Source organism: Mytilus trossulus, chromosome 14 (genome assembly GCF_036588685.1).
Source record: "Mytilus trossulus isolate FHL-02 chromosome 14, PNRI_Mtr1.1.1.hap1, whole genome shotgun sequence".
Lineage (NCBI taxonomy): Eukaryota > Metazoa > Mollusca > Bivalvia > Mytilida > Mytilidae > Mytilus > Mytilus trossulus.
The window spans coordinates 21,209,456-21,229,985 of record NC_086386.1 but is presented as its reverse complement, the minus strand read 5'-3'; the positions used below and the strand labels follow the sequence as shown (position 1 = coordinate 21,229,985).

The following is a 20,530-nucleotide window of genomic DNA, read 5'->3' as shown; positions in this document are numbered from 1 at the left end:
ATCCTCAATGCTCTTCAACTTTGTATTTGTTTGGTTTATAACTATTTCGATATGAGCGTCACTGATGAGTCTTATGTAGACGAAACGCGCGTCTGGCGTACTAAATTATAATCCTGGTACCTTTGATAACTATTCTATATCTAGATTTATACAATAAAAATTGACTGCAATGATTTTATTCTATATTGATCGAGACAAGGTACAATCCAAATAATGAAAAAGAAAAGAGAATGCTGGAGCTTTTCAATATTCTAAAACCTTTCTTAAGGCTATTGATTTTTTTACAATAAAGTATGCTATTAATGTATTATTATTTTGATAATCCAAATACAATGGAAGAAATCCCAAATACTCAATGGACAAACCACCGCACTTTCAATTAACAGCGAGTTTATTGACACTAATCATCATTTCCGTTTCAGTTTGTAACCTGGACTACTCCTTTTGATAGAAGAGGTCCACCTTTTTTTAGGTATAAAGCTGGCCATACGCTGAATGCAATCTTTGTTCCGCTTTGTGTGTATTCTCTGTAAATATCCTTGTTGAATCGTTCACTTGGACTCATATCGTCATCGATAAACATCTCTGGATCTTGAACGACCATAAGCCAACAAACCATAACACATTTTTCTGTAAATTCTGTTTTGCGTATATGAGAAAGGAGCTCTTGGTCTAGTTCTTTGTACTTTTTACACTCCTTTTTGAACTGGTCGTACTCAAATATTCCCTAAGAAGATAACAAGTAATATATTTCATTTTGTGATAATATTTGCATTAATTTTGTTAAAATATCAGGCTACTAGCTACTTAATAGTATAAGTAATCGTGAGTGATAAACCATTCCTTCTGAATATATTATTTAGGCTCAAAACTGGGTGGCAAACATCATCAAAAGGTTAATATGCACTCTTTTATAAGCTTGCACGTGTTAGTGATAACGATTTGTCCATAAATGTGGTTTTTACCTGATCTTCTTGAGTGAGATAAAATTAGAATAAAGGCAACAAATGTATACTTCAATCTGCTTAATAGTCAGAATTCGATTCATTGCAAATATATCCAGGTCAAAAACCAAAACCGAGGGAAACATATCAACTATAAGTAATACACTTATAGTTTTTGATTACCTCCTCTGCATGTTTAATCCTTTTATAAAAGGCATTTTTATATAATTTACTTAACGTGTAAACAAACTAAATCAAACATTCAACATTTTAAATACATGCGTACACCAAGGCGCAAATTTTAAAGCAAAACACTTTTAAATCAAAATAGGACATGTATGTGCATACAAATGCAGCGGGTTGAAACGTTTTAACAGGCATCAACATTTAAACAGTATAACAATAGACACACTATAAAATATGATTTGAAATGGCTTAACTCAATCAAAAAGAAATTTCAACAAAAACAAGATAACATACCACATCATCGTTTGCCTAAGCACTGGACGACAAAAATTGTGTATGACAAAATATAAAGGAGAAACATGTAGGTCCGGTAAGGGCCGAATTTGGCCTTAAATTATAGGTTTATCTAAAGAAAGATTTAGCACTCTTTTACAACACTTAAGTGTCTATTTCAATTGATTAAATTAGTTTATGAGAAAGATTTTAACTGATTAAGGTCATTTAAAAAGCCCAGATTCAAGCTTAAATATGAAAAATCTATCAAATATGCCAAAGAACGTCACTAAATAGATGTTTTTTTGTCAAAAATGAAGTGGTTTCATCCTTGTTCATCCTCAACCTTTATATATGTTATGTATTATCATCAAATACGACTTGCATTTCACTATTTTGAATGAACACGAATGCAGCCACTTTCATTTAAAACGGAAACCGTCTTAAATTTAACTAAAATGCTAAAATGGTGATGCTAGTACCCGATATATGTGCATTGCATTGTCAAAAACAGCCCACAGTGAAATTTATGTAGCAGCAACATTCATCTTTTCAGTAAATAGCTTAAAGATTATATTTTCACAATTGTGTAAAACTGCTATATTTTGAGGCCAAAAAAGGGTCTTACTGAACCTACTCCTTTATACAATATGTAAAACAATGTCAGGAAGACAACTATAACCTGGGACACGATGGCTCATAAAATAAAAGTAAGTTCATCATCAGTATTTTTAAGCAACTGACATGTTTAAAACAAATCAAAAGATTTATTAAAAGTTATAATTGCAACATGTATCTACACTTTAACAGAAACGTTTATAAAAACTAGAGGCTCTAAAGAGCCTGTGTCGCTCACCTTGGTCTATGTGAATATTAAACAAAGGAAGCAGATGGATTCATGACAAAATTGTGTTTTGGTGTTGGTGATGTGTTTGTAAATCTTACTTTACTAAACAGTCTTGCTGCTTACAATTATCTCTATCCATAATGAACGTGGCCCAGTGGTATCAGTGGAAATGTTAATAAAAATTTACAAATTTTATGAAAATTGATAAAAATTTACTATAAAGGACAATAACTCCTTCGGGGGTCAATTGACCATTTCGGTCATGTTGACTTATTTGTTAATCTTATTTTGCTGAACATTATTGCTGTTTACAGTTTAGCTTTATCTATAATAATATTCAAGATAATAACCAAAAACAGCAAAATTTCCTTAAAATTACCCATTCACGGGCAGCAACCCAACAACGGGTTATCAGATTCATCTGAAAATTACAGGGCAGATAGATATTAATTTGATAAACAATTTAACCCTGTGCCAGATTTGCTCTAAATGCTTTGGTTTTTGAGTTATAAGCCAAAAACTGCATTTTACCCCTATGTTCTATTTTTAGACATGGCGGCCATCTTGGTTGGTTTGGCGGGTCGCGCCACACATATTTTAAACTAGATACCCCAAAGATGATTGTTGCCAAGTTTGGATTTATTTAGCCCAGTAGTATCAGAGGAGAAGATTTTTGTAAAGATAACGAAAAATGGTTAAAAATTGACTATAAAGGGCAATAACTCCTAAAGGGGTCAACTGACCATTTGGGTCATGTTGACTTATTTGTGAATCTTACTTTGCTGAACATTTTTGCTGTTTACAGTTTATCTCTATCTATAATAATATTCAAAATAATAACCAAAAACAGCAAAATTTCCTTAAAATTACCAATTCAGGGGCAGCAACCCAACAACGGGTTGTCCGATTCATCTGAAAATTTCAGGGCAGATAGATCTTGACCTGATAAACAATTATACCCCCATGTCAGATTTGCTTTAAATGCTTTGGTTTTTGAGTTATAAGCCAAAAACTGCATTTTACCCCTATGTTCTATTTTTAGACATGGCGGCCATCTTGGTTGGTTGGACACATTTTTTAAACTAGATACCCCAATGATGATTGTGGCCAAGTTTGGTTTAATTTGGCCCAGTAGTTTCAGAGGAGAAGATTTTTTGTAAAAGCTAACGACGACGGACGACGACGACGGACGACGACGACGACGGACGCCGGACGCCAAGTGATGAGAAAAGCTCACTTGGCCCTTTGGGCCAGGTGAGCTAAAAAGAATTGTTGTACCCTAATAAGAAACTGTGACACATCTCGGGCAAATCCTTTTCTTGCATCTCGAATTTGTTTTACTTCTGTGATGTGTCTATCAAGCTGCTCCGCCATCTAAAAAAATCATGCATTTAAAATATCTGAATCTTTGTATACATTCCGATTGAGAAATAACGGTACCGCACTACTTTCGAATGTGTGTATATTTGCAGCATGTGCAGTATATATTTATATAATCATACTATAATGAGTGTATTTCTTAAACAATAGTTTATTCTAAACATGCGTACGTAGTGTAAATTAACAATCATAACAGTACGAATGATTAAAGAATCATAATGGGGGCAGCATTTAAACAGTGTATGTATGCAAAAAGTTATAAATAAAGAATTGAATGCTTCTTTTTTGTAACTTCAACGGGTACCGGTATAAAAGCGTTGACCGAAGTACATTTTGAATGAATTCTCACGACAGCCACAAGACAGTGACACGACAAAAAAGTCGTAGATAAAAAAAAAAGGCGCATGTCCAATTTTCGTCCCACGACACACGACAGCACCACGATGCTCAAAATACTGTGCGTCTGTCGTACGACGACTACAGATGACCTGCGAGTTGACAAAAAAATAACATATCGTGGAGCTGCATAAATGTGTCGTTGGTTCGTTGTGACCAGGGCTTTATACGCCAAATTTAATTTTGAATATTTATTTATAACTACATGATAATTGTACCTGCTCTGATGGGATGTCAAGGAACAGTATCTTACAAGTTGAATTAAGCTGTTGTTTTGCCAATTCACTACAAGTTCTATAGCAAACCTTAAATGGAAACACAATGAAATATGAAAAGATTTCAAACATAAATGCGGGAAAATATATCAATTGAGAATTATATACTTCAACTTAAGATTTCAATCTTTGCAAAAATGTTTAAGACGATTTTTTTTTAAATCGGCTGACGTCTACTCGTTTAATAGAAGCATGGAGATGATAAATGTTTTTATTGTACACATAAGAAAAAACAAAATTGGCACCACAAATCCTTATGTTATTTTCATCATTGATAGATGTTTCAAGTCGTGTTTAGGAAGAGGAGTTCATAGATATCATAACCTTTAAAAATACATTTATACTAACTTCTAACTGTGTAACCTGAGAACGCAAAACGTGTTTGACCTGTTCATTGATATTTCATAAGTCTAAAAGACATTTTCTCGAATATTTATTTAATGGAGAAAAAAACATAGAACTTTAACATTGTTTTTATATGATTAATCAATGTAAATGCAACTTTCAGTCTTGGAATTATCGATTTTCGGTTGGTCTGCAAGTTTTAAGATGACATTCACAAAATTATCTCCCACTGAGTCATAGAGAAGAGTATACTCGACTAAAACCTGATATTTAATATGATGTATGGTAAAAACCATATATGTAATTACCTTGTTCAGGCATTGAATTAAAAAGTGCATAAAAAAGTACTGACGTACTGTAACAATACACTTTAAATTCGCCAATAGATGACTAACTGTAAAAGTTAATACATTGTAAAACATGTACCTGTAAAACAATAAAAAGATGTCGAACAACTAAATCTTCTGACCAGTCTTTGTTTGATGACATGAGTTTATCTACAGCATCTGTCCACTCTGTGTCATACAATTCAGAAAACATTTCTGCTATTTTTGTAGGTCTATATTTATCGCCCAAATCTGCTATACATGAGTTTCCTGCAACAAGTTTTGCCCCAGCAATCTGACTGAGCCTAAAATATAAAAACAATCTTTCTAAAAAAGCTGAATTTCAGACGACATAAAGACTGATACATGTAAATAATCTAAACATGGCTTTCTTGGTATAAAGGATGACCCAACTATTAATATGAATTTTAATTTGCAATAACTAGGGCTAGCATATAACACACGACATATTTAAGATTTAATGATCATCTTTACATTTAGCAATTTCAAATACCTCGTTTTGAGATCTTCAGATTCTCTGTTGGCCGTGTCTAGATTCTGTTTAACAATCGAATGCTTCTTATGAAGTATATCATAGCTGCAATTAAAGTTATGATTTCTTTGTATTAATGTTAATAGATATAGGAAGATGTGGTGTGAGTGCCAATGAGACAACTCTCCATCCAAATAACAATATATTAGGACAAAAAAACATCTATTTCTTTTTCCGAATGCGATACATATAACGAAACTGATCTCATAATAATTATGTGTACGAGCTATATAAAGGACTAGGGTTTCATTGTAGAAAAAAAGAGTTCTCAACTGTATTCAAAACTAACTTATGAATCGATATCCCAATACATCGTTGGAAATCCCTTGTAAAACGATGACATCCCTGTAAATCAAATACATGTATACAAAGAAAAATATTCTTCCAAAAACGTTAATTTTAATTCATAATACTATTTCATTCTTGAATTTGTTATAATAATTCATTCTTGAATTTGTTATAAAATATCAGGCTGTCTAGGGAATCGTAAAAGACGTCGAACAGTTATGATAAAAAAAGACTAGTTAATATGAAGAGAACTCCAAGACCAACAAACTTACAATGTATCATTTCAAGTACACAGAAAACATTCATATGTTAAGTGTCTGTAGTTTTTTTTCTTCTGCTGGTAACGAATTTAATAATGACATCATGAATATATTTGAATCACAGTACTATTAAGAAAACACTAGAGAACTTTAAATGTTGGGTGTTGATGAATGTAAAGTTTTCCTACAGATTCAAATTATTTACATGGATATTATTTATATTCAGGTGACAGTATCTTTCAACGGAAGTCACTACAATTCCCAGGTAATTGTTGCAGACACATACGTATTTGCTCATGTTCAGTTCAAATAAAAGAAAAATGTGTCTCAATATAAAAAAGAAAATGTGGTATAATAATGATTGACAATTCTACATCTCTCCACAAGAGACCAAATGGCAAAAAAATTAACAACTATAGGTCATCGTACGGCCATCAACAATGAGCAAAGCCCATACTGCACAGTCAGCTATAAAAGATAAAAGCTATAAAAGTAAGCTTTCTTCTAATATGTGAAAATACTTTTAAGACAGACGGAAGGACGCTCAAGGGTAGCAAATAATGTCCCGTACGCCTACCGATAGGGGCATACAAACACGAGAAATCATTTATAATCAATTTTTAAATATATTACTTTTAAATGCTCAGACTAGTTATAATTCCTTCCATTAAGTCAAATGAAAATTAAAGTATTTAAAGTCATATATAACCTCAAATTAAAAAAAAATATGCATATGTTGTTTTTTTAACTAAATGAATAGTTTTCATTATATTTAATACTTATGTAAATATACTTTTTTTCTGAGGAAAATTCTTTAATTTGTCCACATTTAGAAGACGTTTACTTATTTTTAATTGCTTGCTGCCAGGAAGCAATTCGCCGACATATTTTCCGTATGCATATATAGTGACCTAAGCGTGACCATCCTCGTAAAAATCCGGTGATAGCAATACGCATGAATCTGTCATTAAAATAAACAATAATTATTACTTGATTGTATATGTTACACACGTGCTAAATGTCCATGCTTATTGTTGATCATGTACTATAAGGTGACAATCGGTAAACTTCGGCTTCTAAACACGGCATTAAAGGAGTAGCCATATTTGTTAAATCATAACAGACAGAGAGAAAAAAAAATGACGATTATACGATATATTTGCGTAAAAATTTATAAAATCGTGCACAGAGGACTCATTTATGTTATATACATGCATTGGTTCAAGAATTGGACAAACATTATTTTTCACCAGTCACTCGTTTCTTATGACTTTAAATGGTAGAAATATATGTCGCACAGAGCCATTGACGAATTTGCAAAATTGGAAATATAACACCATTATGGTTTATTTGATTTTTACAATCATTTGAATACAGAAGAACTATACTAGTAATGTCTTTCCACATAGGAAACAAATATTTTACAATTATGAAACTGTTCATTAGAAAAGAAATTCAGGACTTCTGGCCTTTGATCGCTTGTATGTTATTCTAAATTTTGGTTCATGTATATGTTTTGGGGTTTAGTATGACAAGATTTAAGAATATGTGGTATGAGTGCCAATGTGGTAACTCTCCATCCAAGTAACAACTTATAAAAATAAACCATTATAGGTCAAGTTATGGCCTTCAAGACGGAGCCTTGTCTCACACAAACAGAAAGCTATAAAGGGCCCCAAAAATTACTAGTGTAAAACCATTCAAACGTGAAAACAGCGGTCTATCCTATATAACAAAACGTCCATTTTCACTGAAGTAGTGCACATTTTTATTTAAGGGCCACCTCCAGTTGCAGGATTTTCTCGCTGCGTTGAAGGCCCGTTGGTGGTCGTCGTCTACTATCTGCTCTTTGGTCAGGTTGTTTGTTTTTTTTGGGACAAATTTTAGCTTTCAATTCTCAATTTTATTTATTTATACTGTATAGATTAAATATTGTTGTCACATATAATGCCAGTTTGTTTATCCATCACATGATAGATTGCTTTTTTGTTCAATAATTTGAAACCTTGATTTTATTTTGTTGTTCAATCGCTCCTTTTAAGCACCGCATTTTGTGGTGGCCAGTTGTAATTGGTAACGGGAGTCGGAGTGCCCGGAGAAAAAACAACCAACTTTGATAGGAAAACTGACAATCCTAGTTAATAAAGATAGGAGTCAGTGTTTACTGGCTAGTGATTATAGAAGAAGACCAATCGGCCACTGAGGCCCCTAAAATAAATAATTTGAAAAAGAAATCATAATTAAATATACAATGTTTGACGTTGCGCACGATATTGGTGTCACTTTGAAAATATGGGTTAGATGGCGGGTTATTCAAATTCAAGCTCTTATCCTATACAATAAATAGCCATGTTATGCATATCATTCGAAAGGAAATAACCCATAGAAATCAATAACATAGATGAATTTGTGTTTTGTCTATTTTTTGATGAAACAAATTGCTCATTTCGATGTCTATAACGTCATTTTAAGGGTGTCCCGCTGTTACAATTTTGTTTTATGTGCGTCCTTGAAATCCCAGTGCGGTCTCATTAGTAAGTAGAATGGTTAAAAATTTTACAACTACATTGTATACATTTGACGCTAAATGAAGTAATAGACGTTTTTCACTTTAAGAGTAGGAAGATCGTCAGAAAAGTTTAAATAAAAAAGAGAAAAAATGTCCCAATTTGCTGCTCAACCCGTAAAAAAACTTTCTGTCTTCAATTTCATAATATATAACAAACGAAAATGGATTTCAATAATATCAGAAAAATTATACATGTTCTGAAGAAACTATCTGAAGACATCATTATGTAACTGCGGTCTTATTTTAAAAACATCGTAATTTTTCCCGTGTCCAATAAAATGTCCCGATGGACAAAATAACACAAAAAATAATTCAGAGGCTTTTTATCAAACGAAATTCTACTATATCTCAAATTTTTATCACCTGGTAACTGATATGAATGGAAAATACATTTAATTTCTTTTAAAATGATATGATATGTACTTTAGTTTGAGTTGCAGGTGGACAATCCGAACCGATCTAAGATGTCCAATGAAATGTCCCCGTAACCGTAATTTGACGTTCGCGTTATAATAACGTTAAACTGTATACGACTTTTTCTTGCATATTTGGCATAACATAATTTCATGAAATGATTTATAAAATAAAGTTCTCGTTTAATATGCCTTAAAATGTAGATCTGCATTGTTTCAAGGATATAAGATGTCGAAATATTTAACTTGGATACTCCAAAAAGACAATGCTCCGGAGCTATAACAAAGAGAAAACTTACTATTGACCGCACCCCCACTTTATAAAAGCAAGATACATTGAAAAAGGAAATGCAAACAAAAGTGAGATCTTCTTTATTATCCTCCTCAGCTAAAAAAAAATAGACAGTTAGTTTTCTCGTCTTAATTGTTTTACGTTGTCATTTCGGGGCCTTTTATAGCAGACTATGCGGTATGGGCTTTGCTTTTGAAGACCGTACAGTGACCTATATAATTGTTAATTTCTGTGTCATTTTGGTCTCTTGTAGAGAGTTGTCTCAGTGGCAATCGAACCACATCTTTTTTTATATATATATTTCAATTATTTAACAAGACATCAAATTGTTATTTTGTGTAATTGTTGCATATATAATTCTTCGCAAAAATCAAAAATTGTTCAATGACATGTAATTAAAATTTTGTTCAAATTCAATGACATTTTGTATTTGCACCGGCTTGAAAAAAATAAAACCATATACAGAAGCAACTTCGAAAATCTCTGTACTTTAAGCGGCATTTCACATGATTAGAATATGAGGTCAAAACTTGAAACTTTCCGTGGAACAACGTGAAAATCGTCGTTTTATTAGGAACGTCGTGTAACGCTAAGTGGCACCAAGACTGTGCGTAACGTCTTTATGAATTTTGAATTATATATATGTTTGTATGTTTTGTATTGTCTTGGTATCAATCCTGTAACTTTGCATTTCAACCAATAAAAATTACTTACTTAATTAATTAAACTACAAAATGCATAACTATATTTATTAATTATTTGAAAAAGGCATCATTATTGATAATAAAGTTATCAATTTTGTATACAAAGTTGTTTGATGAAAATTATCCAAGAAACATGTAATATTGCATAAATCAAATTGATAACATTCGTCCGGCACTTAAAGTTCAGCATTCATTTGTAAACGTTCGATTGATAATGCATCTTTTTTCATGACGATAAAAACGTAGAAAGATATTTGATATATAAATACTTAAATGATTAGTCGTAGACGGGTTAACAAAACCAATGTAAATATACCTTGCTTGTAATTCATCAATCTTGAATTCTACACTTGCTAGGTTGTGTCGAAGATGTTCGTTCTCTATATTTGTTGATTGCAAACTAAATAGATGAAAGAATAAAGCAGATATGATTTCGTTTACAACAATGATCCCCAAAGGTGTTTGCATTTACAGAAAACTCGTTTACCCTTTATATATAGTCAACGTAAAATTTTAATTGCGATTAGACAGTGTACGAAGTATGTATTTATTTTTACTATTCACTCAATAAAGTTTCTTTTTATGAAGTATGAAACTTTACTGTTTACTCAATTTTCCTTTTTTTCAACGAGATCGAAAACAGTTGAAAAGAGCTAACATGTACCTCATCAGATATATACAATGCAGAAAAAGACGTAACCAAAACACAGAACGGATGTGGCAGGGTATTTCTACATCACAACAACAAAACGTCGCATGGTACTGATCTGAGGGTACTTACAGTTACTGACAGCTATTTTAAAGCCAATTGCAACTATAAAAAAAAAGTGTATCTAAGACTTATCATGTTCAACAACAAGTATAAATCCCTCAATACGTACATGATTTCTAAATCTTCTACTTTATCCATGAGTTTCGACTGCTCGTCTACATTGCTTACGTCTTGTTGCCTATCGAAGACAAAACATTTAAAGATACATAACGGTTGATATATATATACACATAAAAAAAGGTATTAATGGGAGCTTGTTTCGGTCAATCGGTCTAAGCAAATTAAGTAATGGTTGTCTAATTATTCGTGACTGATTAAAATGAAAAGCAACTACTATTATAACAACAGATTTTAAAGACATTTAGAAATTATTATGATCTGATTATGATATTAAGAAAATTTAACCTTTATCATTCGATTATATAAACATCGTTTAAAGTTTTAAGGATAATGTTTTGAATGTATTTGTTTATGTGAAAATTTGCTTTGGAGATTCCGTATATCGTCAAGTTATTGGAATTCCAGTGGGGACTAACTGTGCAACACTTATTGCGGACCTGTTTTTGTATTGTTATGGGTTACAATTTATGACTAAAATTAGTAAAGACTCATCGAACGACATTTGATACAAAAATTTAACAATACTTGGATGATCATAGATTGGCTCTCAATAATGACGACTTCAGTATGTATACTTAAGTTTATCCTTTTGAACTTACTTTAAATAAAGCTAATGCTAACACTGACCACTGCCCTTTCCTTGATCTTGATATCTATATCATTAATGGGAAGCTTAATACAAGTTATGATTAAAGGGATGATTTTTCATTTCCTATTGTTAATTATCCATTTTTAGATGGTGACGTTCCCTTGTCACCATCATACAGTGTTTATAAATCTCAACTTGTACGATTCGCTCGTGTATGTAACAATGTTTTAGATTTTAACGAGAGAAATTTATGTATTACTTAAAATTATTACACCAGGGTTTTCGATATCACAAACTAGTCAAAAAATTTACTAAATTTTATCTACGATATAAGGAAATAATTCGTAAATATAACTCAACATGCAGATATCTTATACGTTCAGGTATTTCACATCCAATCTTTTATGGTATTATTCTTTACAAAGCACAAACATGTCAGTATTCACCTCAAAAGCTTACAAAACCTTTAAACAGGCTTGAATTTTCGAAAAACTAAGGATTTTCTTATCCCAGGCATAGAGTACCTTAGCCGTATTTGGCACAACTTTTTGGAATTTTGGATCCTCAATGCTCTTCAACTTTGTACTTGTTTGGCTTTATAAATATTTTTATATGAGCGTCACGGATGAGTCTTATGTAGACAAAACGCGCGTCTGGCGTACTAAATTATAATCATGGTACCTTTGATAACTAATTATTTAGAAGGGATATACTTACGATACTGTTGTCAGGTCATTAAAGATTGCACATTTTGGTTTTAATATTGAGTTACTTATAGGGTCTTTGCATCAGACCTAAACACATTTACTTAAAAATAAAACCGTTGTTTGCATGACACGTGTTATGTTCTTCACATATATTTTATGAAAGTATGATACTAAACCTCTAACGGGAGGGATTGTGCCTGATATTCATATGATAAAGACATAATCTTTCAATCAGTTAGTTTAATTGAAGTCTGGAGCTGTCATGTGAGTTAACTGCTAGTAGTCTGTTGTTATTTATGTATTATTGTCATTTTATTTATTTTCTTTTGTTACATCTTCTGACAACGGACTCGGACTTCTCTTGAACTGAATTTAAATGTGCGTATTGTTATGCATTTACTTTTTTACATTGGCTAGAGGTATAAGGGGTGAGATCTAATAAACATATTGAATCCCGCCGGAATTTTGTACCTGTCCCAAGTCAGGAGCCTCCGGCCTTTGTTGGTATTGTATGATTTTAATTTAAGTTTTTTGGGTATAATTCGAGATTAGTATGACGTCCATTATCACTGTATTAGTATACATATTTTTAAGGGGCCAGAAGGACGCTTACGGGTGCGGGAGTTTCTCGCTACATTGAAGACCCATTGGTGGCATTCAGTTGTAATCTGCTCTATGGTCGGGTTGTTGTCGCTTTGACACATTCACCATTTCTTTTCTCAATTTTATATATAGACAAATATGTGCATATTTAAACAAAGTATGTGTATATATAGACAAGTATGTGCATATATAGGAAAATATGTGCTTATATAGACAAAGTATAAGCATATATAGAAAAAGTATCAGCATATATAGAAAAAGTATGTGCATACAATGTATATAGAAAAAGTATATGCATAAAAAGACAAGTATTGTATATATCGAAATAAATACATATAAGGCAGCTATGGCGTTCTTGAGTAGTAATGTTTTCAAACTTTCCCAAACTGTAAATGTCTATCATAACCTTTTATTATCATTTCAAACACATGCCTACTTGAAACTTGACTGCATGTAGTTGATTAGCAATGAATCTCAAAATCCATTAAAGAGTATTATTTAAGAATTGAATGCTTCTTTTTGTAACTTCATTGAGGTGTAAAAGCGTTGACCGAAGTACATTTTGTATGAAGCGCAGAAGCGCTTCATTCGAAAAATGTGCGCACGGTCAACGCTTCAACTGTCAACGTATATTTGTTCCACCTAACAGAATTAAGTTCCAGTGGAAACTTTATTATAAACAATGTCATAATACCTGTACCTGATGGAACAAATATTCTATACTATTTATTCCGTTAGTAGAACATCTACTGTAACATTTATTCCTTTTTTTTAATATTTTTTCAATTTGGAATTTACATTATGAAGGAACTTCTATTCCGTGACATTACAACCCTATGAAGTTACAAAAAGAAGCATTCAATACTTATAATTACATTTTTTAGCTAGGATCAGGAAAACATGAGTTTTATAGTTGTTTTATTTAATTCACCTGTGCATTATATTGTGGGACCACGTGTTATCGTGAACGATAAGTTTTATTGAGTTATGCAATTGCTTAAGGAATAACACGTGATGTGCAGTTTGCCAGTCAGGATAAAGAATTATAATGAAACATACATCTAATGTAATTATAATTGCATAAAATTGAGAATGGAAATGGGGAATGTGTCAAAGATACAACAACCCGACCATAGAAAAAGCACAACAGCAGAAGGTCACCAACAGGCCTAGTCTTCAATGAAGCGAGCAATTCCCGCACCGGAGGCGTCCTTCAGCTGGTCCCTTAACAAATATATACTAGTTCAGTGATAATGAACGCCATACTAATTTCCATATTGTACACAAGAAACTAAAAATAAAATAAGACTAACAATGAGGTGGGGTTAAACATGTTTGTGAGATCTCAACCCTCCCCCTATACCTCTAGCCAATGTAGAAAAGTAAACGCATAGCAATACGCACATTTAAGTTCAGTTCAAGAGAAGTCCGAGTCTGTTGTTAGAAGATGTAACCAAAGAGAATAAACACAATGACAATAATAGATTATGATTTCAACATATGAACATCAGGCACAAATCTTCCCGTTAGGTCCCGGGTTAAGTATCATACCATCATAACATATACGAGAAGAACATAACCCGTGTCATGCCAACAACTGCTTTTTGAATAAATGTTTTTAGTTCCGATGCAAATACCCTATAAGTGAATCAATTCTAAGGCCAACATACGCAATATTTAATGACATGACAACAGTATCGTAACTATATCCCTTCTTAATAATTCATGCATGCTTAAATGATGCTGATACCACACTAAACGTTTTCAATTGAGGAGATGTGATATTATTGCCAATTAGATAACTGGTCCGAGTACACAGTTATTTCGTAGTGCATTTCTTTTAGACAATAAATGAAAATTAAAAAAATCCCACCTATAATATTTTTACAGTGTGTTGTACTACTTTTGGGACAAATTAGATCAAAATTATAGAAAACGTCATCAGCTTTAACTCAAAATATGCACAATCGTATGTTTAGGTGGTCTTGAAATGTTTTGACAGCTTCCGAAGTGCTATTTTTTTTTACCTTTTTCAGCTGGTCATAATCACTACTTTATGTTAATATTTATGATCCAATTTGTTTTACAGTGTCATTTCACCCCCATACTTGCTATATGAGGCATAAAACATGGAGAAAAAAATTTGGAAGGGGTATAAAAATAATTGGCAAGTAACACACTGTCCCCACTAAGGACTGTATTCGTGGACAACGAAAATCAAAGGACGATAACTGTGTACTCGGACCAACTATCCACCAGAATTCGAACGAAAGGACGTTGCAATGTTGAAAACCCGGCCATATCGTTAGGTCGACTATAAAAGGCAAAATGTAAAACGGCATATTGTGTATAAAAAATATGTAGTATTTGGAGCCTGAAAAATATACCTACCTTCTTTTAGTGTCACCAGCAGGACCTTTTTTTGAAGCATGCTCGAGTACCTTTATTTCTTTTTCTAGCTGGCTTATTCTGCAGAAAATATATGTATTATAATTCATCATCCTTTTCGATTTATTTAATTATTCGTTTTGGCAGGTATTATAATACTAAGGTACAGTAATGCATCATTTCTTCTCTCTATCACTGTATTAAACAATATCACAAAAACTTGTATAGCTTGCAAGGCTTACAGCTTAACCGCTTAAGTTATTCTCGTATAACGCATTACGGAGCACACGGAATGAATGGGCGTCCGTCCGGTCTTATTAGCGCTCTCAAATGTACAATTTGTGCCAGATGTTTATAAAATATGTACTATTATAGGTTAATATTAGCAATTTATCGAACAAGCTTTATAACATGTATAATGGTGCCCGATCGTCTTCTTTTAAACGAGTAATACCCCCTTGGAAACGGTAAAATTATCCAGGAAAATGACCGTATTAGCACTCTCACGGGTACAATGCTTGCCAACTTTTTACATAACTTATACCAAAAGATTAATATTAGCAATATCTGGGATACGTTGTATAATGATGGACGATCGAAATTTTTTCCTAAGAGATGCCGCTTAGAAATATAATAGATGTGCAACGCAGGAGACATTGAATCTCTTTTCTTTTATTAATGTGGTAACATTTTGTTTGCAATTAAACACTGCAGATTGACGAACATGTATGTTTATATCATGTGTCAATAAACTACGAAAAAAGATAAAAAAAAAACGTTTTCAAAAGTTTGCCCTGGTTACTCTTTTTGAATAAAAACTAGAATCTTTAAATTTATGGATTTGTTACTATATTATGTTAGGCACAGTCTATGCACAAGAAAGGACAAATAAATCTAAATGAGGGGCATAAATACTGTTTTCTTTTATAAATCGAATTTCATTGTTTTAAAAACAGAAAACAAAATATAATTTTATAAGGATATGATGGAGATAGTTGGACTTTCACTTGATGGTAAACGTTGTATAAATAGAGCTATACTCACGCTAAATCCTGTTCATCCATAGTTTGTTTTATGCCTCCCATGTTACTTTGGAACTCCTGTATAGTCTCTAATACTTGCGGGTAGTCACTTATATGTTCAATCAGTTTCATTTTCACTGATGTATTGGATATGCTTGGCCTCTTTGTGTTTTCATTCATAAACTGCATTGCTTTCCTCATACAGCTGTGAAAAAGTTTCTTTGATTATATATACTTTAATTAGATGAAGACATGTTATAAATATGTCACAGTAGATAGAATGAGTATTTATAGAAAATTCCCATAATACAATCAATAATTAAAAACAAAATGATCAGATTGCACATACATACGTACATTGTTTTTTTAGAATATACAATTGTCATAAAACGGCATGATAGAAAAAATACGTCTTTTTTCAATTAAGTTTGGTAAGCTGAAGATACTATATATATATGTTCCAGACCGCATGAGTATTTGGACTGTATGCGTACTTTTTCACGTACGGTCTGATTAATATCATTAAGAAGTTGCTTAAATGTATAAGTTCAAAATGCATGTAACAGATTACATAACTTAACTCTCAAATAAATATGGAAAAGTTCAATTGCAATGGAAATAAAAACTTTATTTTTTAATACATGTAACTGCAAATGCAAAGGAACATGAATGAACTGCAAACATGTAAATGTAAAAACTATTACATTACTTGTGGCAGCAAGTGTTACCTTGGGCGAGAGTACCAAATAGGATTCAGATATACAATTAAACAAATATTTAATTTCAAGTGTTCATTTGTTCATTTCATTAATCTAATTGTAATAATAACAATTTATAAAAATAAAAATAAAGATTGTGATAAATATTTGTTTAAATTTAACCCATTAACAATAACATGTATGGTCAGCTCGTACTGGACCATACGCGTTTACTCATACGGTCCAACCGTACGCGTATGGTCGCACCATACGAGTATACGTATACGGTCCGGACCGTACGCGTACGGTCCGGAATAAATATTCATACGGTCTGGAACATATACATGTGTAAACATGTGAAAAGGACATTCATTAGCTACGAATTAAGACAAAAATGAAAAAAAGTGATTTTTTTTCTTGTTTCAAGCACTTAATTTTATTAATATTTTTTCCTTAAATATATACGTGTTGGTATTATTTAATAGAATACTTAGGAAAACCCTTGGTCAAATAGTCGGACATGAGGTAAAACCTAATGATGTATTCGCCTTTGAACCGAGAAAACGTATACATTTTGATAATTCACCTAAGTCAAAACGATAAACACTAGTGTCCTCCATGTTTGATCGGAAAGACGAAATATATAATTATCGTGCCTTAGTTCCTGGCCTCTTATCTGTAATTCTATCTGCAGATCTTCTATGATTTTGTCTTTTTCAGTAACGGCTAATAACTTCATTGTTCTTTCCTCTTCGCTATTTCCACTGGTTCTATTCTTCTGTTTAGACTTAGACTTGGGTCTACAAAATTAATATTTTTGAAATAATAAAAAAGAAAGATATTTGCATATAGTTTTATCCAACCTGTTGTATTCAAACGAAGCATATGCCATTGCATCTTGTTTACATATTTTTAAAACTACAATGGTAACAAGTTACGAAATATGAGATCGTAATATTTCTATATGAAGGACATCCATAATGGCGTAACCCAGTGTTCTATAATAGGGCCATTGTTGTTTAAACGTATCATTCATAAATGCTAGTTTTATTTTTTAATATTATATTCTTATATATATGTCTTATATAACTACATGTTTGCAGATGACAACACTTTATCTTTCTGTACTCTAAATTCTTATTTATTTCAACGTATTGTCTTGGAGAAATTAAAAGTACACAGTAAACACATATATATATATACAGCTTTGGCTTGTGATACAGTTAAATATAGAGGAAATGTAAAGGGTACATATTCGTGGCGAAAATGAATTATCAATCGAATACTACTTGAAAATAGATCTATCACAATTTCACTGACTGGAAACCAATGCCAAAACCATAGAACTGAATCTCTTAAAAAACCAACGGTCCGTTATGATTGAAATTTCAAATTATGAGACACACAAATATCGAAAGTTGGACAACAGAACATTTGGATAATAACAAAAGCCTAAACCTATAAACAACACCAATACCAATAAAAAATAAATATCAAAGAAAATTTAAGTGTTAATAGACAGTTGCAATATTGTTAAAAAGTATTAACATGAAACACAATATGGGGCAACGGTAAAGACGACGGATTTATCTGCTAACAGAAATGAACCATGTACAAAACAAAAAAACTAACGTGTTAAATAACTACTGTAACAGCTTATAAAGAAATAAAGAAAAACATAGAGTAAAAAAGTATAAACAATTTGAAATAACTGTGAAAAAGGTACATGTAGTACAATATACAACACTGATAACTGATATAAACAATGGGCCATTCCAGTTTAATTCTGACAGGTGGTAGGTGGATGGGGAGATTTTTTTTTATACGTATCGGAAAAAAACATGAAAAACTACCTATCAGATCTGAAAGTTAAGACCTATCAGAAGTAGAGTTTCTGTTCATATTGGGTGGATGGGCTTTCATGGGGAAAATTGGCCTATTAGATATTTTTACTACAAGGATTGTGCCCATCAGAATTTTAAATACAATACCAAATAGTGCATGGTACGAAATTGTTAACATTCCAAAGCACCACTAAGATTTAACATAGGCATTCTTGTAACCCCTTAGATGTTATTATTTTCAATTATTTACTGCTGAATGACCCCCAGAAGCTTTTTGCGTATAAGTGTACGTGTCATATGGAAAATCCCAAAATTTCACCCCTAAAATGTATAAATTTTACACCCCTCAGAAAATACCATCCATCCCCCTATAGCAGATATTAACTGGAATGGCCCAATACATGGAGAGAGCAAGGAAGCTACATATTACTCAAATAGTACAACTTTTCACGAGAGTTTTTCATGCAGGACGCTATGTTGAAAGATGAAAACAAATGTCACAGAAAATCAAAGAATACAGATGTAGAGGAGTTCTCATCTAGACCCTACAATACGAATGATATTGCAATCTATATTTGTTTGTTTGTTTCCATATCTTCCGTTATTAGTAGTGGTGGTGGTGGTGGTGGTGGGAGGGTGCACGTTCAATACGTCTAGAAATTTATTGAATCTAATATTGGTGTTCTTTAAACTAATAGAATTTAATATTACATACCCTACTTCAATATTTATTAGAAGTTGTCTGACTTCTTCGTCAAATGGTTTGTTGTATCGAATTTTCAACGGCTGAAGTTTTGTGGAATCCTCTATTGGAATTGAAACACATTGTTGTAACCATGAGGAATATTTCTGATAATATGAAATAAATTTATAATCATCCCTTTCTTTGTCGATTTTATGTAATACTCTGTAGCGTTCATTACCAATCCTTTCACAAACCATCAATGAAAACATTTCTTTGAGAAATGCATCTATATCTGTGTGTTTGCCATAACTGGCATAATTTAGTATTTCCGCTTGTTTGTGTCTAATACCAACAACGATACTTTCAACTTCTGAATAAATACATTTCAACTGCAAATCAAAATCCCTATAAATGTCGTGTCCTTTTTCTGTCTGTTTAATTACTTTTTTTAATTCTTGGTAAACACTGTCTTTTTCCTTTTTTAGGCCTCGTCTACGATCATTTGCAACTTCATTAAATGTTTTAATTTTATGACTCTCGTGATACTTGCGGTAACAATAGCCACATACTGCCTTACTGCAATTTATACAATATTTGTTCAGTAATTCGCTTGTGTGTTCCGAACAGAAATATGGTAAACGTTGAAAATGAGAATGTCTAAAAGAATGATTATCCTTTCTTCTTTCGTGTTTGGTCTGACACATTATACAGACCGACTGATGACATTTGAGACAAGTTTTAAAAGTTAAGTTATATGATCTTGATTGTTGTTGTGAGCACTCGCGACAAGTTTCGTCCATTTTATTTTATCGTTGACAACTGTTGACAATTGACTTCCTTGTTTGTTTGACTTCAAAGGTGTTTACACAGGTAAAAAAGGGAGATAATAATTAAAACCTTTAAAACTCACCTTTGGTTTTTAAAGCCGCTGTACATTTAATACTTTTATTGAACTTTTTGTCTTGTATACTGATTGCCAAACTCGGAGTTTATGCAGAATTTGTAAAAAGATTATATAATTCCCATAACATTTCATTAAGAATTGAATACT

The 20,530-nt window shown here is 32.2% G+C and overlaps 1 protein-coding gene across 1 annotated transcript; it reads right to left on the bottom strand.

Annotated features, from left to right (window-relative positions):
- Nucleotides 1–192: 192 nt before the first annotated feature.
- LOC134696241 (uncharacterized) lies at nucleotides 193–20,318 on the bottom strand. Its single transcript, XM_063557924.1, has 11 exons — nucleotides 19,510–20,318; nucleotides 17,607–17,750; nucleotides 16,275–16,457; nucleotides 15,234–15,311; nucleotides 10,933–11,001; nucleotides 10,368–10,451; nucleotides 5,487–5,570; nucleotides 5,073–5,277; nucleotides 4,245–4,331; nucleotides 3,529–3,624; nucleotides 193–727 (listed from the first exon to the last, which is right to left on the bottom strand). Exons 1-11 carry the CDS (start codon nucleotides 20,277–20,279, stop codon nucleotides 419–421), a joined length of 2,109 nt encoding a protein of 702 aa, XP_063413994.1. The 5' UTR covers nucleotides 20,280–20,318; the 3' UTR covers nucleotides 193–418.
- Nucleotides 20,319–20,530: the final 212 nt, after the last annotated feature.